The 23,899-nt window shown below is 40.4% G+C and overlaps 1 protein-coding gene across 1 annotated transcript; it reads left to right on the forward strand.

The window, feature by feature from the left end:
- Window positions 1-678: 678 nt before the first annotated feature.
- cds2 (CDP-diacylglycerol synthase (phosphatidate cytidylyltransferase) 2) lies at window positions 679-18,468 on the forward strand. Its single transcript, XM_006625354.3, has 13 exons — window positions 679-919; window positions 6,389-6,528; window positions 7,112-7,208; window positions 8,004-8,101; window positions 9,120-9,259; window positions 11,275-11,333; window positions 11,663-11,745; window positions 13,823-13,910; window positions 14,505-14,573; window positions 14,875-15,027; window positions 15,800-15,919; window positions 16,592-16,695; window positions 17,323-18,468. Exons 1-13 carry the CDS (start codon window positions 857-859, stop codon window positions 17,453-17,455), a joined length of 1,347 nt encoding a protein of 448 aa, XP_006625417.2. The 5' UTR covers window positions 679-856; the 3' UTR covers window positions 17,456-18,468.
- The last annotated feature ends 5,431 nt before the right edge of the window (window positions 18,469-23,899 follow it).

Here is a 23,899-nt window from a genome sequence, read left to right on the forward strand (position 1 = left end):
CTGACTCTCTGTGGTCATTAAAAACCTAGGGTGTTTCCCGAAAACAGTAGGGGTGTTACCCTGGTGTCCTGGCAAAATTTCCCATTGGTCTTTACCGGTCATGCCCTCCTAATAAACCCCATCTATGAACTGGATTCATCACTCTGTTCTCCTCCCTACCGATAGCTGATGTGTGCTGGTAGAGTTGTACATTGGTGGTGGTGGAGGGGAGACCCCATTACCTGTAAAGTACTTTGAGTGGAGTGTCCAGAAAAGCGCTATGTAAGCAATTATTAATTATTATTTACCGGCTCAGTTTGTGTCAGCAACTTTATGTCTTGCCTTTGCCTACACAAACCAAGAAGTGCATTTTGACTAGTGTGGAGTGAAAAAAAAAATAAGTATAGTGATTTACACACACTTGTAAGGTTAGGATAATTTGTCCCCTGGTATTTCACCAGTAACCGAGAACTTGGAATTTATAAACTGGATCTCTCTGGAATAAATATGTTAAGCACAGTCACAGTGATTATAATACTAATAATGCCCAGCCCGAACTGTTTGAAAGGAATGTGTGATACTTCATATTTTATTTTTATTCGCAAGATTACTAGATGGGTAATATTTTCTTCGTGAGATCACTCCTCGAACTCTCTCGACTAGCGCCAAAAGTGCGGTGAAGGCGCGTCAAGCCTCAGTCCAAGTATCGCGAGATGTCGCGCCGTTGCGCTGGTGAAACAGCGGGTTAAGGGTTACAAGCCATCACGGTTCGTCACTGGGACATTGAATTGTTACACTGCGTTTTTAAACCTTAAGGCGCCTTCGCTACAATATAACCCATCATCGGCTGTGTACTGCTCCCTCTGACGCAGCTGCAATGGCAGAACTGAGGCACCGAGGCCCGCAGGAGAGTGAGGTACGGCGACAAGCCGATGACAAGGTAAATAAACTGGTCTGTGTTTCGCATTGCGAGCTGACTGCTACTTCAGCGTTGGTAGTCGCCGTTTACTTCGCGATCTGTTGCTCCAGTGGATTAAATGTAAAAAAAAAACCGCGTCGCAGAAATGTTCAGCGATGCTTTTGGTAAATACGTGTGTTATTTTCAGCCTCCGTGCATTCAGAACAGACGAATAAAATTCTGGAAAAGTGATTTTTTTGTGTGCATTTAATTGGTTCGGAATCCAGAGTCTCATATTTTCTAAATCGTGGGTGACGTTTACATTAGTGTGAACACAGTGAGGCCATTTCCAAATTGCACAATTGCACTGTTCTGGTCGTTGTCAGGATATGTAAAGCACGACCCCGTGAACACTTTAACCTGGTTTCTGGCATCACACTGCTGCCAGTGATCTAACTAGGCTTTGTCTGCATCCTTCCCGAAACAAGATTAAAAACAATAAACCTAGCGTGTGTCTTAAAGGATTAATTTACAGTCATGTTGCTCAAAATGAAAATTGTTACTTCGGGCGTCGATATATTCGTTAACGTTGTTAAATTCAGCGCCGAGATGAGGCGTCTAGACTTCCGATGAAGTGATGCTATAAGCAGAAACGTTATTTTTCAATCTTTAGGAAGAGCTTTTTAAACTATTTCAAACGAGTGAAGTATTTGCAGGTTTTCATTTGGGTATTGTTGATTTGTAGATGTTTCTGCTTTGCACGAAATAACGTATATGATACAGCTGGAAACCGCTTGGAAGACGGTTGGGTTGAGAAAGCTATTTATATCCCTCACACCCCCGTAACTACGCTAGGGCAATGTATTTTGCAAATATATCGTATTAAATGGGGTTTTCAAGAAAAAAAAACACATCATATTTACAATATCCATTTCTTGTGTTTTCAGTATTGTTTATTTGGTAACGGTAGGGGGATGTGAGAAACTGGACTTGCTGTAACCAAGGTTTCCGAATGATGACGTCAACTCGCTCAAAGAGGCGTTCTGTTCCAATGTCCTCACGTGGCTTCAGTCGTACATTATAGAGAGGGGGGGATAGATGGAAGAAAAATACTCTTTGTAAAGGTCATCTCATCTCACTTGTATATTTGTTTCGCTTTGCTTGAACCATGGATTTCTAGACATATTGATGGCTACTTTTGTAGTCATGTTAAAACCATCGATAAACTCGACAGATGACTCCCAGCTGTTGTTTGAAGTTTTATTTCATTAAAGAATTGTCTTGCAAAGTCTTGTCCTTTGGATGTGAAAGGCTCCATGGAAGTTAGTTTCATCCAGGTCATCAGTAATTGATTTGTGAAATTTTACCTTAATCATTCCTTGAATTTGCAGAACAGTTTTCCTACCAAGGCACCTAAGGTAGGCAGGAAGAGACTCATGTCGTCCACCACTGCAGTGTCACACCCAGGTTCACCAGCCAATTTTAAGGGGTAATTTTAGCAAGGCCAGTTTGTACAAGCTCATACTGGAACCTATCCAGAGCACTGAGGTTAGTACACCTACTTATCCATGTCCCCTGTTAATCAAGGGGCCTCTTGATGAATTCCCATGTTACAATTTCTCTTCAACCCCCTCTGCTTGGGACGTCGTTCACACCATTGTGGATGTTCTTGCGTTGTTTTTAAACCGTTACCAGCCCACAGTTAAGCCTAGGTGCACGCAAATGTCTTGGTGTCACGGTGGCAAAGCAGTGATCACTGACACAGAGGTGGCTGAGCTGCTCAGGTGGTCTTCTGGAAAGGGAATGAGCCTTGAGCTGCAGGACGCGTTCCAATACCCTAAACCAAATATGAGTGCAGAAGTAATGTCAGCTTTCACAAATGAGCCACTACAGCAGAGGATGCCTTGCTCATTTTCTCCTCAGCTTCTCAAAACGCTTATTAGGACAAAAACCAAACAATACCACTTCTAAAAAGTCTAAAACACAATGCCCCCCCATCTCTCAATCCACTTGCTAATGTAGAAAGAATGTGTATTTAAAAAAAAAACAATCTGTGTCACCAGCACACATTGCATTATTTCAGTAAGGGCTCTTGACAGTAACCCTGGTCTCGGGGCAGATTGAGATCTCCATGTTTCAAGGAGAGCAATATGGGGAAAAGCAAACTGGATAAAAGCAGCTTTTTCTGCCTCTGGCCCAGTGGTTACACACAGCAGCAGTCACAGTCAGCAGTCAGTGATTGAAGCCCTCAGTGGGCTGTAGGTGCTGTTAGCCTATAATTATGTATTCCCTGGTGCTCCCACAATGGAGCACATTGTAAGACCCGGGCTGAAGAACTATTTTAAGAACGCAGTCATCCAGGGGGATAGATGGGCGGCGCTGTTTCCGCCAGTGTGGCCCATCCAGTCGAGGCCTGTCTTCTCCGCAGATACTTCCATGCTGATCACATGCTGCAGATTAGTGCTTTATTACATTTAAGCCATGTTACGTTTCCAGCCCCCTTTTTCATTTTTTGCTGTTTTGTCTAAATATGGTTATGTAGAATAGTGTCTGAATGTTGTACCCTTTGTCTGTCACAGTGTCTCCTTGACCTAACTGGGTAACGGAGAAGGAAAAGACTAGATTCAGGAGAATCGTGTGCAAGGGCTTTCAGTTTTTGCTATACAATCTTAAAGGCAATTTTCAGCAATGATGCCCCACCCTGCGGAGGCAGTATTAGTGTGGGCGACTCCGTTCTTATTCCATTACTTTTTGTGGTAGCATTTCCTAGTGAACTCTGCTTGACCTGGGGTTTAGCTTTAATGTAATCAATGTCTCCATTATCTACAGCTCACACGGTGGTTAGGGATCGATCTAATATAGACACAGAACATACCCTGTGTTGCCCTTCGCTGGGTAAAAGAATGATCATGCACAAGTTAGTCCTTAGGCTTGTGTATTTTTAAATGCATCTGATTTCAGATTGAATTTCACGTGATTTTGCAAGAATTCTTAACTTTTGTTAATGCACACAGATATGTGTTAGTAGCCATAGAAAGATGACACCGATTTTCAGATAAGACAGTAATGGTGTTGTATGGTCATCAGAATTAGTGATATGACTAAAACTCAAAGAGACTATCATATTGGTAGCTACTGCTGAGCCAACACTGAGCTGTTCCTGCTTGGAGGCACGTTGTTCCCACACCTTGCAGCAGAATAAACACAGCAGATCCTGAATCACAGCAAGGCCGACTGGATTGGCAACACACCCACAGGGAGAGGGTGGGGACAAGACTCGCACTTCTGAATAGTCAAACATGCTTTTAATAAACAGCACAGCTCCCAACATGCAATACAATGTGTACAATTCAAATCTGTCTCACTTCTTTAGGTTTCACAATAAGGATCTTCCAAATAAAACAAAAATGGATACCAGACTGAATTAAGGACATTGTTTTCAATCCAAAATATCTTCAACTAATCAGTCCTCTTTATAGAACCATTGTGTTGTACCGCATGTTATTTTTTTCATTTAACATTTGTTCACAAAGTGCCTTATCATTTCATAATGGTCTCTTATTGCAGCACATTTAAATGTCTTTGAGAAGATATCTCCTACTGCACTAGAAGGTAATAGTATATCATCTGTATTCCCCCGTGGGTGTGTTACTGATGCATCTTAATCAATTACATGATCAGAGTGGGCCGTGATTGTGCGGGCATTGTGATGAGAAGACAGGCTGGGGTGTGAAGAAGTACATTTATAAAGTATTAACAGCATCCCCAGCCAGCGCCCAGCTCGCACAGAAGAAAGGAAAGTGATGTGTTCAGGATGAAAACTGCTATCAGGTTTGCTCTTCCAGTATGTAGAGATTTGCATTGCAAATGTAGCAATTTCCCAATTTCAAAGCTGCATGATCACACGGGGCGGAGAATACGATTAATCCTTTTGTGTGTGTAAAATGTCCAGGGCGAACGACAAGAGTACCATTTTTTGTAACCTGCTCATTTATTTCCTCGCTGCGTCTGAGCAGCTCCAGGCTCAAGTCAGTTTTGAAGTGTGTCTAAGAAGCACTGTGCGCCCCTGTAGCGTGGACATGGCTCGTTCTCCAGATCAAGAAGGATCTGTCTCCTGTCTTAACAACATTGTTCATCCGTGAGCGCAGCTGTTAATTTCTAGTTTATCCTAAAAAAAGTTTGAGATATTGAAGATAAGATTTTTTTTTTAGAAAGCCTCCTCTTAGGCAGGAGTATTTATGAATTAGCTTACAAAAAACAGAACTTACAGAGCACATGGGAAAGGATCAAGTTGCTATGCATTGCTAGACCAACCTGACAGGTTTATTGCCGTCCACATTCATGGTAAAGACTGGAATGGTTTGAATTTTGCTGATGGAGTCATCGTTAATGTTACTGAGGTAATGGTCGAGATGGGTTAGAAGTAGTTGGAGTGGGTTTCTTACAGTGAGAGAAGAGGCGGAGGACCTTGGAGGATGAGCAGCTATTGTTCCTATGTCCAGCTGATCACACTTCCCGTTCACAACAGGAAGTGTCAGGGTTTCCTAAGGCTCCAGAAGCACCTTGTTTTCCCATCTGTGGGGAGAAGTGACAGGATGTGTTTCCATGGCAAACTCAGAACCTGCTGCTTCATTCAACAAGTCTGTTTGTTTGTAACAGGGTGAGGAAGTATGTATCTGTATGCATGCGTGTTGAGAGGTATCCCCATTTCTTTTGCCCAAGGGAAGTTGGCAACTTATTCCATACGGGAGATGGATTCAGCTGGAATGGTGGCTTTCTTTACTTCTTTCAATAGCTGTTAATACAGTGTCTTTATTCTTAGCTAGTTAGGTAGAATAAAAGAGCATCTGATGACGTTTGTACATAATTGTTTTGGCTGTGAAGAAGGCTCCACAGCCAAAAAGGGTTTCTTTTCTTATCTTTTCAGCACAGAATAAACCTTTACTGGTTCCTTTGCAGCCTACACATGCTGATGCAGCTACCCACTTGAACTACATTGTGAAAAGATATAGGTTTATTCCATGCTGAAAAGAAAAGAAAGAAAACACATCATTTCGGCCGTGGAGCCTTCTTCAGGTGTGAGAGCTTCCTTCTCATACCTGAAGAAGGCTCCATGGCCGAAACAGTGTTTTCTTTCTTCTCTTTTCAGCACGGAATAAACCTATTTCTTGTTCCTACACAGCTACCCACCTGAACTATTGTTAAAAGATGTTTTCTCCAGCACTGGTGAACTATTACTTCTTTAAATTGTCCTTGATTTGGGATCTTAATTCAGCTGCAGGTGGCAGATGGGTGGGTCCTTAATTTTCACATGCTGTTTTCACCAACACAAACCATCTCTTTAGCCATGCAGTTCAGACAAGCCCCACAGAGCTGGGGAGGAGAGCGAATTTGGCAGTGCTCCATGAGTTGTTTCTCAGTGTTTTCTCCTTCTCTGAAAACCTGCTTCATCTGTTGGCTCTCTTTTCGGTTTCCTCACTCCCTTCTCTCTTTCTCCCTTGCTCCGGGCAGGGCTCAGAGTCCGAAGTGAAGACCGATGGCGAGGCGGCCTCTGACAGCGAGACAAAGCCTGATTCGGGGATCCCCGAAGTGCCCCCTGCAGACGACACCCCCGAAGTCCTCAACAAAGCCCTCGCCAGGCTCTCTTCAAGGTAACTGGAGCCTCTCTGGCCCTGCAGGAGTCGACAGAACCATCAAGGCTCGGTTTTGTTTTGACCAACAGTTTTGATTGATTAAAATGCAGGAGAGCCTCTTCTGAGCTGAAGTGCAATACCTGAGGGTAAATTCTTGCAGTACAACTATAGGGAGACCAGAGTCCAGAGAGACACTAATCAAAGAGTATTTCTGAGAACATGCAGTACATGTGAAGGAACAGGTAAAGATTTATTCCATGCTGAAAAGAAAAGAGACGCAGTGTTTCAGCCATGGAGCCTTCTTAACTGCCGGATTCCCACACTTCCACTCTCCCTCACACCTGAAGAAGGCTCCACAGCTGAAATGTCTCTCTTCTTTTCAGCACAGAATAAACCTTTACCTGTTCTTTTGCAACCTACGCATGCTGACACGGCTACCTACTTCAACTTCTACAGTACATTGTAGAGCGTGAACGATGAAACTGATTTTAGGTAATTTCACCCTTCGTTATGAGGTCGGCATACCCCAAACAGCAGATTTTTATTTTCAAATCCGCGGAGCTGGATTGTTGGAGGATGTGTTGTCTTTGTCTGGTTTCAGATGGAGGAACTGGTGGGTGCGTGGCATCCTCACTCTGGCCATGATCGCTTTCTTCTTCATCATCATCTATCTTGGGCCCATGGTCTTAATGATGATCGTAAGTCGCCCCTTATTTTCACAAAACATTGCTTTCTTTACCCCTTCCAGATACTGGACTTGGGAATCTTTTATTTGGTATCATTTACCAGCTACCTACCCACCCATTTAAAAGGAATACGTGAGGGCCGGTTCACAGCTGTAATTTGTTTTGTTTGGAACATCAATACAGTTTCAGGTGAGACGAGGCAGGAAGACAGTGGGAAGTGTGTTTAAAACACTTCTTTACCCAGAGTGTTGTGGGAGTCTGCCCAGCCATGTTATTGAAGCTCCCATTCTGACTTCTTTCAAGAGGCAGAGGAATGAGATTCCTGGGTCGCTTAGTTACTGCCTAATAGAGTGACTAGATGGGCCAAACGGCCTCCTTCGTTTATTTGCAGTTTTTCTGCAAACTATGAAAAAACTTTTGCTACTTAGTTTACGCCATAAAACCAAATTTGAGGGAAAATTAAAATGTTGATTTTTTTGGAGAAGCCCTTCATGTGTATAATAGTCTGTTAAGGAATTGACTCAATCTTGAAGCAAAGGCTACCAATACTGTCTTAATATAAAGAAAAAAAATAACATTTTTAGTCAGGAGCCTTATATTTCGTGTATTATTAACTTACATAAAATAAAACCATTGATGTATTCTGTCTTTGAGGCAATGTATTCAAATGTTTCAGCCAAGGGAAATAAGTAACAGCATATTCATTTTTCATCGCTGTTGACGTATTTGCTGGGTTTGAAAAGACCGCCACCACCCCTTGTTAGGAGGAGGGTGAATGAACGTTTGACTGGTCCCCTCTCTGCGCAGGTGCTCTGCGTGCAGATCAAGTGTTTCCAAGAGATCATCACCATTGGCTACAGCGTCTATCACTCGTATCACCTGCCCTGGTTCCGAACACTCAGCTGGTAAGCCTGTCCGTCATGTGCCCTGGTGCCGGGACTCCTGCTCTGTCCCTTAAAAGCATAAGGAGATCTTAAGTTAAGACCAGGAACAAAGTCCAGAAGAGCTTGCCAGTTTACCATTAACAGTGGTTTTCAGCTTCTAGCTGAATTGAAAGATTAAATATCCACCTCCGAAAGTGGCTTTAATAGATGAGTAATCATCTATTGAAAAAACTGCTCTGTAATGTGAGCCGTCTATACTTAAGCTTTACTTTCTGCTCTGGCGTTCTGTTTAATGAAGTATGAAGTGTCATCTGGATTCAGGTTCATTCTTATAAAGTTTAACATCTGCCTAAGTCTCCTTTTACCATTGTTTATTATAACTGATGAGATTCAATAATTGTAACTCGTGTTCTTTGATCCTTTTGTCTGTCTGCCTGCTGTTCCGTGAAGTTTGTCCTGTCTACTGTGGGTCTTTTCTTTCTGACTCAAAGACCAGAACGGTGTGCAGCACTCCAGATGTGGGCTCATTAAAGCAATGTACATATTTATGTTTGTATTCTTTGATCTACCTTAATCAGTGTAATAAGACCTTATATATGTGTAAATCGTTACATATTAAACAGTGATAAAGTTATAGAATGTTTAAATTTAAACTTTATTGATGACGCACACTAGGGTAAAATGATCTCTTGAAATGAGAAGCGGTTTCAGACAAAGAGTAGATCTGTCCCATCAGATGAAATTTTCACTTTGCATCTAGAAATTTCACAAGATATGAAAGGTGCATGGAAAATTTTATGTAAAAAAGGAGCTGTGTTGCATAATGCGTGTTGTCACAGCTGGGTGTCTGTATCTCATGCGATCTCTGATGCAGTGCTAGGTCCTTACAGGATGCACACACGACAGATATTCTTTGCAGTCTGATTCTGACTCTTGTTTTCCTCAGATCAGCTCGTGTCAGCGTGAGGCAGGAGAAGACTTTTATTTGGCTATAGTGCTAATGGACGATCTAACTAGTTTTCCACTGTCTTCTATGCAGGTACTTTCTGCTGTGTGTGAATTATTTCTTCTACGGTGAAACTGTGACAGACTACTTCTTCACACTGGTGCAGCGCGAGGAGCCCCTGAGAATCCTCAGCAAATACCATCGCTTCATCTCTTTTGCCATGTACTTGACAGGTAGGGCAGGCACTGCAAAGGAGCTGGGCTGCAGACTCCCGATACTCTTTGCATAAAGTCCTTTCTCTTGTCGAGGGTGGTGTTCTTGAAATCACCCACATGAAACACCTGCCAAGGCTGTGCCACCAGGGACGACACCCGTACACACCTGAACGTTAAGACCAGCCTTTACCAGTTAAACTCCATATACCTACATTCTCTCTCTTTTGTAGTGAAGTTCAGCCTTTACCCCATTAAACTCACATATGTGCTGGAAAGATGAAGAGGCAAGCATATAATTCTTTCCCCTTTACACTGTTCCTAATCAATTCACAGTTTAAAGGTAAATAACTTGTAATAAATCCTCTGTAACCCACTATTTAAGCTTTACTGGACCTTTGCAATTCTCTTTCTTATTTTATTTAGTGCAAGGTGCCCATAGCAGAATGGAAATGTGTTCTAACCAGTGTGGTGTAGAAAAGCTACTTGTCCGTCAATGTATATTACCTACACTGCAGTTATGTGGTGCTGTAAAGATATATACTTGCTAGAGAAGCACTTAACAGTTTTTTGGTGGATAAGGGTCAGAACAGTAAAGTCATAACACACTGCCACACTTGAGACTTTGTTTAGATATTAAAACTGTGTTACAAGGCATCAAATTACTTCAAAATTGAATTTGCTGTAGGTTTTCCTGTGTTTAAACCCAATTGTTAAGTGCATTTTTAAGCAATATTTTAATTGCAAAACTGAAGCAGTTTATTTTTCCCCTTAGCTCATTTTCAACAGGATGTGGTTGAGCACGTTTGTTTGGTACACTATAACTCGAGGAGGGGCGATACAATGAAAGCACACTGACGCTGAAGTGTTGATGGGTAAAGGCTGGTAAATTTAAATAAAAACACAGCTTTTAGGATATCTTTTCTGAAGCACATGTCAATGAAGCACCTGAAAGATTTGGAAGATGGGGTAGCAAACATATTTCGTGTTTGACAGAAAGCGGTCTTGATTTATTGTAAGGAGATTCAGAAGTAATAATAATAATTAATAATTGCTTACACTTATATAGCGCTTTTCTGGACATTCCACTCAAAGCGCTTTACAGGTAATGGGGACTCCCCTCCACCACCACCAACGTGCAGCATCCACCTGGATGATGCGACGGCAGCCATTGTGCGCCAGAACGCTCACCACATATCAGCTATCAGTGGGGAGGAGAGCAGAGTAATGTAGCCAATTCGTAGAGGGGGATTATTAGGAGGCCATGATTGGTAAGGGCCAATTGGAAATTTGGCCAGGACACTGGGGTTACACCCCTACTCTTTTCGAGAAGTGCCAGGGATTTTTAATGACCACAGAGAGTCAGGATCTTGGTTTTACGTCTCAATTTACTGTTAATTTATTGTTATGCTTAATTTCATTCTGGACAGTCCGACATAAGGAAAGCTCCACTGTGTGCATGAAGTAGGATATGGTTTTTCAGCACTAAAAGAAGAATAATCTTGCAAAAAGACAGCACATTTTTTTGTCCTTTTTGATATATTCCACTATTTTTCAAGCGGGCATCTAATGAAAGAAAAGCTGTTTGCCTGCCAGTCTTTTAATGAACAAAGGAACCACATGCTGAATGAATCAGATGCAGATGCTTGTGTCTCCCGAATAATGGGGAAACTAAAGATGAAAATATTCTACTACACCTGTTGAATGTTATATATTAATTGCTCAGGAGGAGGTTTAATACAGCTAAATCATATACAAGACAGCTAGAAACCCTCAATGTAATTTTTGCATGCAGGGTTTTTAAAACATGGAGATATAGGCATGTTTCACATGCAGGGTTTAAATGAAAAGTAGTTCACCTGTAGCTAAACTTCACTGGTATTTACACTGGTATCTCCAAGATCTCAGTAGTTCAGGTTTTAATTGCATATTGGGAAAGCTTTTAAAAATGTGAGGTCTTAAAGCTCAGATTTTAGAAACCATGATATTTGGCACCTTGCAGATTATTTTCTTTTTTTCTTCCTATTGTTTTGCAGGATTTTGCATGTTTGTCTTGAGTCTGGTCAAGAAGCACTACCGCTTGCAGTTCTACATGGTATGTGTTGGCTCTTTTGCTGCTATTTTATTTGTCAGGACGCTATTTAGGACTTCAACCAGATTGCTCCATTAAGTGTCCCGCTTCGCTAATGGGCACTTTCCAGGTTGTCCTTGAAGAAAATCATTTTTGAACTGACTGATTTGGTTAAATGAAATTGTGGAAAAACTAGGTCGTCGTCTTCTTTATAAAACCGCACCTACCCTTGTGGCGCTGTGCCAGTTCCTCAGACTTGTCCCAGCCTGTGCTGTGAGGAACTACATGTACTGGTTGACCCACCAGGTTATCCCCTTAAGCTAACTGAGCTTTTTTTTCTGTCTCCCCCACAGTTTGGCTGGACTCACGTGACGTTGCTGATCGTCGTCACCCAGTCTCACCTCATCATCCACAATCTCTTTGAAGGCATGATCTGGTACGTCACTCATGACTGTCCTTCTGGCCATGGGACAGCATCAAGACCGCACGTCGTTAACAAAAAGAGTGGAAAGTCCTTTTGCGCTGACTTTCATTTACCTTTAAAGTAGTGCTCTGAAATCCACCAAGCTTCATTCAAGCTTAAAAATGCATTTTTGACCTTTGAAACTACTGGTTCAAGAAAGAAACTCAACTCACTGACAATAATGATCACTGACCTAGCAACCCAACCCACTTTTTGCAATGCCTTAGCCGTAAGAACTGAGGATGTAGGGGATTCCTCATGCAGCAGGAAGCAGAGGGAGCGCGCCTGCTAGCAGGGACGATACTAGGCTTACTCTGGAGCGGGAATGAGGCCAGTTTCCAGTTGCAGGAAGCGGGACAGCAGGATTTCCAGATTTGGCAGTAGCTGCCGTGAGATGAAGAGCAGTGACAGGAAACAGCGTAGACTTCTCTCCTTCTCACCATCTAAAAATGTGCTCAGGAATGAGAGACACCTCTTAAAAACTCGAGTCTCATTATAGTCTCTTGTCTCTATAGCGTGTACCAAAATTCCAAGAGATTATTTTACTTTTATAAAATGAATCCATAATGCTCATACATCATTTCAAAGTAGGTTACTTTGCGGGAATTAAAACTACTTATTAATAAACATTACACTCCTACTTTATGGTTAAGTTGATACACTCCTCATTGCTAAGACTATAATGAGCTTCTTTTTACTTCTTATCCTGTTCTTTCTGGTAGTGTTTGTGATGTTATCAAGGCACAACCACCATGGTATTCTGATCAGATATGTAAATGAGACCAATGCAGAAAGAGCTGGGCCTCTCTGGTGGCTAGATCAGCGCACATTTAGAAATGTATTTCTAGAGAACAGATTTCAGACTCCTAAAAAGATATTTTAAGTCACTGTGCTATAGTAATAGAGACTAAGACGCAGTAATCCAGATGGAAGTTATGAAAATGGAGGAACAAATTGTGTGTATGATGCAAAATACAAATGACTTGCTCATGTGTCCAAAGGTAGTGTTACTTAATACCTTATATCGTCATACTGCAAAGTCATTATGGGGCAGCACAGACTCTGCCGCACTTCTGAGTGCTGCCAAGGGTATGGTAGGGTAATTCAGCCAGGGATACAGTCACCCTATTGGCCTCTTGGCACTTGCAGGCTTGTCGTGCTGTCGGTGAGGGACATGCCTTCTCCTGTTGGCACTGAACTGCAGGTTGGGGGCAGTGTTGTCTATGGATGTGTTAAGAGACCAGTGGCTCAAGTGAAATGTGGGCAAGCCAGAAGAGTCTGCCTTCCGTTCCTTGTTCTCCCCGGATACAGACAAGGGGTGCAGAGACCAAAACTCTCGCCTTTTTGAAATTGGATGGATGTAACAAAACTAATTGGCAATTCTAAGTTTATAAAAAATAGCAACTGTCCGCATTAGGACCTGTGTAAGTAAAGGCACTGTTGCCGTTGTAGAGATTTAAATATGTGGTGCACACTCTGGTGTCTGGGAAGGAGACCTCTCATGGCAAGAGCATAGAAGTGAAAGCCTGAGCCACTGAACGCTGCTCCTCCTTCACCTTCCACCCTGTGCCGTATGGAAGGCTCTGAAGGAGGTTCATGAAGCAGGGGCTGCAGACAAAAGAAGGAAGACAAATGCAAGCTCTACAAAAACTGATGCCAAATTCCCTGCAGTAAATTGTTCATGTCCTAGGTGAGGCTGCCGTAGAGATCTGGAGAATAACCTCACTGTAGTTGCAGGAGGTAACATTTAATCAGAACAGAATATAGTCATAACGGGTGTGGAGCTGCTCGGCAAAGGTTTCCGTGCAGCTACACTGTGTATTGGTTTCACAGCACACACCTATATCGCACTTGTGGCAGTTTGCCGTTTTCTGATGTCTGACTGCCAGCTCAGCATGTCAATTTAATGTTGTGTTTAGTAACATGTTTCTGTTTAAGCCCTCACTCCATACTTTTAACAGTTTTTTTCTTCGTCTCCATTATTATTTCCGGTGCTGTGTTTTTGAGAGTTCTGCCCAGGATGCTGACTTGTCGCACTCCTGTTTTGCAGGTTTATTGTTCCCATCTCCTGTGTGATCTGTAATGACATCATGGCATACATGTTCGGCTTCTTCTTTGGGCGAACTCCGCTCATTAAGGTCAGGCTGGACGGATTTTATTTGTACATGTTAATTGTTTATTTTTTGTTTTCTAAAGAAGATCTGTTCAGCATATGTTAAGATAAATGTATACTTATAGACTTTAGAAATGTCCTCTATGTCTGTGAGCAAGGAGGTATTGATCTAGATCACTCCATATACTTGCGAGTAACTGCAGCCACTTTGGAAAATGACATGTTGGACAGTGATTATGTCAGTAATAGTGCAAATTATGACTTTTTCTAAGAGAACACCTTGAAGTCAGGTTTATGTTGTCTCAGAAGAGGGAATGCAGACCATACAGCTTAGATTAATTGAATAAAAAGCTGTTTAAATATACAGTATATCTGGGGATCTCCTCTCCCTCACCGAGAAAGGTTGCTCCCGAGGTTTGTTAGATGTGTTTCATAACCAATAAATAATTCCAGTTTTTACTAACGGTATGAGGTGCAAAGGATAATTACAAGGGTCTTCAGTACATCCACAAAGATAATGCAGTCTTAAAAAACGGATAAATTCACATATTTTGAAAGTTATTATAATTGATACTAGAAAATAAATATCTATTTAAATGTTCCATTTTATTTTGTCCAGCTGTCTCCAAAGAAGACCTGGGAAGGGTTCATAGGAGGGTTTTTCGCCACTGTCGTGTTTGGACTTCTGGTAAGTAAATGCTGAACTTTGTATATATACTTTACTCTCCAAAGGCACTCTGATGAGGTTTGCTGGTGTGCCGCTCTTCATGCTGGGATATCTCAATCCCAGTTACTGTTTGTAGTAATAAAGCTCAGCTCCTATGATCAGCAGACAGATGAAGATGTCAGCAAATATCAAGTTTTCACTCTTAACCTAAACCCAGTGCTCAGATTGATGCACTGTATTTTAGTAGTGATCCTGTTTCTGAAGACAGGGATTCAAGTGCCATTCCACTGCTCTGACCCTCTCTCCTCTTCACTCTTCTCAGCTCTCCTATGTAATGGCAGGGTACCAATACTTTGTGTGTCCTGTGGAATTCAACAATGACTCCAACAGATTCACAGTGGACTGTGAGCCCTCGGAGCTCTTCCAGCTGCAGGACTACAGCCTTCCTGCTGTCCTGCAGTCCCTCACCGGCTGGGTATGGCTCTCTTACTGGTCTGTCTTCACATCTGAGTGGTGCTCTTTATCTGCGAGATGGGGTTAACTCATGTAAGACGGAATCGTACATCAGAGGAGTCCAGTTCCTGTCCTCATGGGTCACTGTCTCTTTAAACCTTCGGTTTCTCAAGAGCAAGGAAAGGCTCCAGCATGTCCAATTAGGCAAATAAGCAGTTTGATTAGGTAATTAAGAGCTAAGGTAGAAAAAATAGAAACCTGGCCCCCTTGGACTGGAGCTGTGCACCCCTGGTATAAAAACGAAGACCAGTTACTTTAGACCTACAATAATACAATCAACCTTTAAATGAGCTTTTATTTAGCTGGATATCCCCTATAAAAGAGCAAGTATCATGATTACCCTTTTGCTAAGACATCTGACTTTAAAATGATCTGCCAATAAAATCATTCATGACCTAGAGTTTCAACAACAACTTTTTTTTTATTGTATGCTAACATAAATGTAAACATCCACAGCTTGCTTTTGCATTGACCTTAACAAGTCTACAAATAATGGAACACTATAAAAATATTTTTAAAATATTTGTATCTGTTTTCTATTCTATTTCATACAGAAATGGAAAAGCACAGCTGTTGGTTGCAAAACCCTCTTTACTTACAGTGCACACTCACAACCAGGGAAATAGACCATTTCACCATGTCCTGTGGGATTCTGTGAATTCATGGGATTTATTAAGAATATTGTCATATGAGAGGTTGTGTAATATGATCAGCTTCTCCTTTCTTCTCCGCAGAAAACCATGCGCATGTACCCCTTCCAGATCCATAGCATCGCACTGTCTGCATTTGCTTCACTCATGGGTCCATTCGGTGGATTCTTTGCCAGCGGCTTCAAAAGAGCCTTCAAGATTAAGGTATGGGCTTTGTATTCACAAGAGGCGCATCCTGCTCTCTGTACAACACTGGAGTTAACCCTCCACACCTGCTCTGATAACGTGGTACTTGGACTTCAGAAATGGCCATATCATGTTTTGTATGATAGATGACTCTTTTCTAAAACTAGTATGCCTATCTGTGATGTAATACCAAGAGCAGATGTTACAGCCTTGAGAACAGTCAGGAATGCATGAAGTGCATAAATGCAAGCTGCTGGTTATCATTTGGTTTCTCTTGGAAACCTAGAAAGCATCATCCGTCAAACAATAATTCCATCATTTCTGATGTTCCTACTCCAAGTTACTGTATCTGAACTTGCGCAAGTGGATGATTTTTCCCATGGCTCAGATCTGAAAGGCACATGGCCAGTCTGTGCTGGAGCAGAGAAGGATTCAGAAGACCTTTGCTACAGAGAAAAGAATCTTAGTAGAACTGAAACTGCTGTAATGGTACAGTAGAGGAGGACAGTAAAATAATCAAATGCCTATCTCGGAGGCAAATGATTTCACATGCTTACCTACTGTACATAATGTCTTGCTACAGGTGATCTGCATCTCACATAAAATTCCCCAAATCCTGGTTCAAAGATGCAAGTTATTTCTCCTGCTCAAGTTATAGCTTCTTCAAGCTATTTTCCTTGTTTTGCACAGGATTTTGCCAACACTATCCCAGGGCATGGTGGGATCATGGACCGCTTTGACTGCCAGTACCTCATGGCTACCTTCGTCAATGTCTACATTGCCAGTTTTATCAGGTAAAGTGCTGCTTTCCTCTGGAGGCATAATGCCATAACAGAGGCAAAAATAGTAGTGGTGCATTTTCCACAGAGCATTTGTGTTTAAGCCTGAGATGCTATGGTATCACTGTTTTTATTTATTGAGTTATTCATTTTTGCTGTATTGTACAGAGCATTTAAGTGAGTTTTAATCACCAGGTTTTTTTTAAATTAAATTTACCATTCGGGGAATTTCTCGGCTTGCGGCTATAAACCCTGTGACCTCCCCACTTTTGAGCCACTTGTGTTTTAACATCACAGGCTGGAGGCGAAGCACTGACTAGGGGAAAGGCCTGTTTTACTCCAAATAACATAACTGTGTTTCCCGATATTGCCAAAATGCTGAACTGACATCAGCTCTTCATGATTTGTCTTTCTGTACCAGCCGAGGCAAGAGAGGTTATCGTAGCTGAAAACCAGCCACCATTCCAGAGTTTTGTGTCTATTCAGTTTCAGGTGGATCAGGTGGAAAACCAGAAATCAAAGAGCTGTTGGTCCTTCTCGTTTAAGTAGCACTCCATCAGGGCTCAATTAGTAAGAACGCTGATGTCACTTTCAACGAGGGGCGATTTTTCATAATGCTGTGATTTCTGTGCTGCTCAACAGGGGTCCAAACCCGAGCAAGGTGATGCAGCAGCTCCTGGCCCTGCGACTAGACCAGCAACTGCACATCTTCAACTCCCTCAAAGCCCACCTGCTGGAAAAGGGGCTGCTCTCAGCCAATGAGGAGGCAGCTTAGGGGGTTCGTCAGCCAATGATGGGACAGAAGCAGAATGACCTAACGGGGAGAGGCGGGGGGTTTTGGGAAGTGAGAAAAGAACAGCCCTTACCAGAGACAGACTCAATACCTGGACAATTCCACTCTGTGTGTTTTGATGTTAGTGTCCATTTAGTGCGCGACTGTTTTTTTAATTAAATATTCTTTTAATTTAATACTGCAATTATATTAAAAACACAGTGCTGTCTATATTTTTTTGTTGGTTATTTAAATAGTCCCAGTTATATACAGAACAGAGTATACTGTACATACTATATATGTGAATATTTTTATGGTACTTATTTTTAGTGGGTTTTAAATGCACTGTACAATCATGTTTACACTGTAATTACAGACTTTTGGTGTTTTTTTGTTTAGTTACATTTTTATTCTGGTGGTGGAGTTGGAAAATAGTTTGAGCAATATATCAACCAAACGATTAATATGTGTTTATGTTAAAGATAAATTGAATCAAATCTTAAGTGTTTGCTGTGTTTGTATTTGTTTTCATGCAGAAATGTGTATTTCACTTTTTAATTTCTATTTCCTGTTTTTATTTTTTCGTGTGAAATTGCTGTTTTTCTTTTTATTCAGAAATGGCAACTGCTTTCCTCTAATGCTTTGGAGGTTCAGGAAAGTGGGAAGTTGCTAATATGTACAAGGAAATCGCTGTACATTTTTCCTTTGATGAAAACCCACGCAGAAGTTGTCATCTGTTCTCCGGTATAATTTAGACCTGGGCTTCTCAACCTATTTCAGTGACTATTCCAGCATTTTGCTACAAACAGTTCAGCGTCAATATCGACGTTAAAGACCTGGTTCTATCAAAACTCTGGAGTGGAGTGGATTGGAAGAGCTGTTAATTCAATAGGCCTAGTTTAGACAGGGGTAGAAACCAGATCTGTTCCCCTTTCCTGAACCTGGAGCTTATTATGTAGCAGTATAATGTCACATTTGTGAAAGGACTCAAAATTAAATACACTGGGTAATGTTTACAGTCACGTGTTTGAGTGGCGAGCTGTGTCAATATTTTACTTAAGTAAAGGTTAATTCCACACTGAAAAGTAGAAGGAGCAACAGTTTGGCTTTTCAGCCTTCTTAAGGTGCCAGCATTCTTCAGGTGACTTACTCCTGATGTAGTTCAACACCTGAAATGTTTCTCTTTTCTACTTTTCCGTGTGGATTTAGTCTAAACTTGTTCCTGTTTATACAGTAGCCAAGAAGTCAAAGTGAATAGAAAAACAACCAGTTATTGCACAGCAATGAACATAAAATCATTCTTTTTGTGTTTGGGCTCAATCTTCAGTCTCAGTAAGGCCTTGGTTTAGAAGACTACTGTTTGCATTCTGAAGTTCCAGTATTACATTGTAGCTAAGTACTGCTCAGGTACGTGTACTTTAATGCCACCTACAGTACCATACAGTAATATTATAGATTTTGACTGAAATATTTTTTAGCATTTACTCCTTATACTGCAATTACTGTACATAGAAACTGCAGAACATTCCGTTGTAACCAAAAATAAGATAAAAATATATCTAAGGGAGAAAAAAGGATAATTTTATTTAATGTGTACCAATTCAAATGTGGTCTTTTTAATAAATTGAAGCAGTGCAGTAATTTTGTTTTTAAACTGAACTTTATTGTCAATTGCCAAGGGATAAACAGCACCTTCTTTATAGACAGAAATGAACTTTATGGTCTATGCGTATTCAGTCTTTTTCAGGAATATTTGTAGGAATGTAGGAATATTTTATGTTAAAAATGCATACTGCTTCTTCTGATAATCAAAATGCATTCCAGGGAGAGCATAATTTTTAAAAGCAAAACCTTAGTAAAACAATACATGACCACGTTAATTGTTTTCAGTAAGCTATTGACAATGGGAAGAAATACTATGATAAAAATAATTCCTAATCCATTTATTTGTAAATCCTACACAAGAGAGGTTTGCAATGGGTTTCTTAAGTTTGAAGTTCTACACCCCCCCCCCCCCCCCCCACAGAGTGTCTTAAAAACTTCTACTAAAAGAGCTAAAGTGCGATTTAGCAAAAGATACCAGAAACAGTTTATCTAGGATGGGAAATTTGAGATTTGCTGGTTGAAAGCCATTTTTGCTAGTAGGTTTACTGCTTTAGTTTTATGATACATGAGTTCTTACTGAAGAGATGCATATACAGAGGGAACCCAGTATGGAAAATCATACATGCTAATTATCTGTTATTCAAACACTATTGTAAAGCTTTAATGTTTTTATGTATATTAAAATATTCTTTGTTAATGTATTTTAAAGTATGGCATACATGTCCAAGCACATGAAATGTCATACACAAGTTGTCTCAGTTAATTTTCTTTATGTTAATAACGGAAAATTAACTTGACTAGTACAGTGCATTTTATTTACATATATAAGGCATAATTGTGGTCAGAATTACATGACATATTTAAAATTTTAGTTTTGTGCTTTACCACTTCTGTGAACTATCACTAGATTTTATCGAGAAAGATAGCCATATTGTGTCTAAAGCTATATTATGTATGAGAATGATATCAGAATAACTATTTTTAAATATTCTATGGGCCTCATGTGAATGTAAGTCAATGTTTGGGTCTTTTTGTTTTTGTACTGTCTGTGATTCCTTTATCAATGTCTGCTTATTATTCAGGGCTCGGGGTGCAGAATGCTGCAGCACACTGTATTTAAAACCAATTTTTTAATCTGCAAAATGAGAGGTGAAGAATTGGAGTGTTCAGATTTCTTTCTGATCCCGGTTTGTGTGCGCAGTATCAATGCCGTACTCCAGACGTGTCCTGACACTAGCACTTTTAACCAGAAGGTGGATCCACTGGGTAGCATTTACCTCCATGTACAGGAATTTCCTATTTTGATTAAGCCTCACAGGCTGTACTGCAAAATGTCCTGAGTTGGGCTATTTATACATTCATTTCATATTTATTTTTTAGTACGACTTGTCCTGCTTTGGATTGACAAACTATATTTTTTTCACTTGCATGATTGAGTGTTTTATTACTGTGTAAGAAATTTACAGAGGAGCGGTCATCTGGTCAGGATTTTGACTTGACTTAATGCAGTAGGCGTTTCTCTGCCTGAGGTATTGAAAGTACTGAAATTATTAACAAAACACAGCTGTTTTAGAGTCAAATTAACAGGTCAGTTCTGCACCCCAGGCTTTGAAATATTGTATATTTGCTTTTGATGAAAAGTTATTATAATGGCTTTGTGTTTTCTTATTAAATTCCAGATATATTTAGAAAGAGGTATACAGGGGAAATCCTTTTTTTTCCATACCTAACCAGCTTCACTGCCATTTCAATGTCTGGTTTGGTCCAATATAGAAACTTCTATGTGGTATTATTGTGTGCCACAGGCAAGATACTGCAGTGCACTGCAATAAGCTATTATTTTTTAGATATTATCATTCTGGCACATCTCTTTGGTGCTTAGCTGAACATTAGAAACACGTTTTTTCAGATTTGTCCAACTGTGGAGGTATTATTGTGTCATGGCAGCATTCTGGGTGCTGTATATTTATCCGCGTTTTTTGTGTGTGGACAGAGAACCGAGATCTATTTATTCCTTCCAAGACATTTTGAAAGGAAATAGACTAGTCTTCCAGCTGAGCAGTCCTTCTAAAGAAACAGTGCTATTAATAGAGATGTGCTATCAGTGAACTCCTCTTTCCATACTGTCAGAAAGACTGTACCAGACTTTAGTGCAGTGCCATTGTAACACAAAGGAAATGGTGCTCTAGTGAAACAGTTGTATAGCAGCCTTTGTTAGTTGCTTCAGAAAAAGACATTAAAAGGGGGGACAATAAATGGTTAAAGCTTTGCAGCTCTAGCGGTGCGTCTAGGTTTATTTTGTGATATCGGGTATGTCATTCTTTTTCCTGCTGTTCCTTAGTCAGTGGTCTTGAATGATCGTAAATACTTGGTATTTGTTTTGGTTTTTTGTATATCTCAGACTGTAAACCTTTTAAGAAAAGAATATTTAACCTATTTATGTACCACACTGTGTTAAATATATTAAAAAATAATACAGAAGTGCTTCTGCTGGGTATTTAATAGTCTAACACCGGGTTCCGCAGACTGACCTTGTAACTTCTCCTTATTTCCTCTTTTTAGTTACCCTTTTCTTTCAACTTGTTTACAGTGTTGGTAGTGAAAGTGGTGACTGGAAATATTGGACTAATCTGGTCAGTTACACACATCTGGTATCCGAAAAGTAATGTAGGTATAGTACTGCACTAACAGGATGTTTGAAATAATAAGGGGGAATCTGTGAAATGTTTCTTGTTACTTCCCTTACCATCGATATATGGAAATAGGATTGCAGTGCAATACAGGGTCACCAAGAGCCAGAGCCCAGCAAGCGTGATCAGATATACTAAGATATCTAAATGCAACACTTTCTGCTGTGATATTGCCTTTATAATACTGTACTCGATTCTGGGATTCCAAACTAAGCCAAGGATTCAATACACACCTTTCTTGAAGTCAACTCTATAAATAACACACTGAACTGCAAATTTACTCTCCTAACGTTCATACAACATTCAATAAGGAGAACGTATGGAGAATCCTAATCTGGACTTCAAGTAGATATTTTAGGTCCAGGTTTGAAGATGGAGAATACTTCAGGGTTACTGGTAAAGGGGTTCTTGTTATTGGTTCAACAATCTACTTCTGACAGGACACGACCGAATATTTAAGGTCTCTGGTTTTTAATGTGGTGGATGTTTCATATGATAAAGTTTCCACTGGCAAAACTGAGTCAGGGGGTAAATTGGAGCCATTTTGCTTTTCCCTGCTGAAAGATGATGTTTTAAACCAGTTTTAGGTCTTTAGGAGATGGGAGCAAGTTTTCCAAGGCTTGCTTGTATTGTACTTTGCTTTTCCATTTTCCCATAATTCATGACAGCATTCCCTGTCACCGCTGATGAGAAGCAGAACTACACTATAACATAATGCTGCCGTCCCCATGCTCGACAGTTAAGATCGTGTTGACCAATATCATGCACATGTTGGATTTGTCAGGCGTAACGCTTTGCATTTAAACCATAAAGTTACACTTTTGTCTTGTCTGACCACAAAACCTTTTGCCTTATCTTTATAGTATCACATAAAAGCTTTGTTGCATATCCCGTGCAGAATTTGATGGGGTTTTTTCCCAGTTCTGTGCAGACTAGTTTTATGCTGTCACTGGGTTATTGTTGTCTCGTAGACATTTTCTGTAGCTCTTTTAGAGTTGCCATTGGTCTCCGAGGGGCATCCCTAAGCAGTTTCTCTATGCTCAGCTACTCGGTATGGAGAGACGGTTTGTTCTGGGAAGAGTCTGAGTGTCCCCCAGTTGTTAACAATGAACTTCCCTTTGCTCAAAGTGTAATTCAGCGTCTTTAAAATGTTTCTCTGTTTTTATACTTGTCTCCTGGTCTGTGCTATTCTGAATCTTTATCCCTGAGTTTGGAGAGCTCCTTGGTTTTTGCTGTAGAATCTTTGCTTTAAATGAAAATCTCACCAAGTTCCTTACAGAGACGTGGATTTATGATGAAATCACGTGAACCTCTTTTATTTTGCACACAGACAGAGGCCACTCAACTAATTGTGTGACTTGTTCAAGTAGTTTTGTGCACCTGAACTAATTTACAGTTAATTTAAATATATATGTAAAAATATAAGTAATTTAACTAGTTTACACTCCCATAGCAAACGGAGTGAAAGCTTGTGCCTTCACCATTTTATTCTTTGATCTTTCTTTTTGCAGTTTTTAAAAGTTTGGAAGATCTTGGATCCATAAGTGCTAAAGCATTCAAGTCTGATTAAACCTATTCACTTAGATTCCTCAAAAATATTAATGTAGATATTCACTTGTACGGTATGCAGTCATAGAAAGATATGAAAACATACATATACATAGTAGGTCAAATACGTAGCTGTGTCAGCATATGTACAAAAGGCTGCAAAGGAACAAGTAAAGGTTTATTCCATGCTGAAAAGAGAAGAAAAGAAACAACGTTTCAGCTGTGGAGTTTTCTTCTGATATCTTAAGATATCACGCTTCACATCTAAAACGTGTTTCTTTTCTTGTCTTTTCAGCATGGAATAAACCTTTGCTTGTTCCTACACATATACATACCGTTTATGTAAAACAATATTGTTGTTTATCTTAGCCTTCTCAGTGTAGCACAGTGGTTTTTGTAGAAGAGGTCATATTCAAATGAAAATCTTGTAATACTGGTAGCTAAAAAAAAAACTACTGTGAATTAATACAGAACAACAAGGGTTTAATTAAAAATGAGTTAAGCATTGATGACAAAAATAATAAACAGTGTGGCATAGAAACAAAAAGAAAACAAACATCTGTTTATGCTGAAAAGGGATGTATTCTCATGAAGGCATTAGTCC

The sequence above is a fragment of the Lepisosteus oculatus genome, chromosome 2 (assembly GCF_040954835.1).
Source record: "Lepisosteus oculatus isolate fLepOcu1 chromosome 2, fLepOcu1.hap2, whole genome shotgun sequence".
In the NCBI taxonomy this organism is placed as follows: domain Eukaryota; kingdom Metazoa; phylum Chordata; class Actinopteri; order Semionotiformes; family Lepisosteidae; genus Lepisosteus; species Lepisosteus oculatus.

What these genes read in the sequence shown, in the direction of transcription:
- cds2 (XM_006625354.3), top strand. Translation starts at nt 857, where the DNA reads ATGGCAGAACTGAGGCACCGAGGCCCGCAGGAGAGTGAGGTACGGCGA. An exon ending in TGCAGTCCCTCACCGGCTGG is followed by an intron (nt 15,028 to 15,799) that starts GTATGGCTCTCT and finishes TCTTCTCCGCAG; the next exon opens with AAAACCATGCGCATGTACCC. An exon ending in AAAGAGCCTTCAAGATTAAG is followed by an intron (nt 15,920 to 16,591) that starts GTATGGGCTTTG and finishes TGTTTTGCACAG; the next exon opens with GATTTTGCCAACACTATCCC.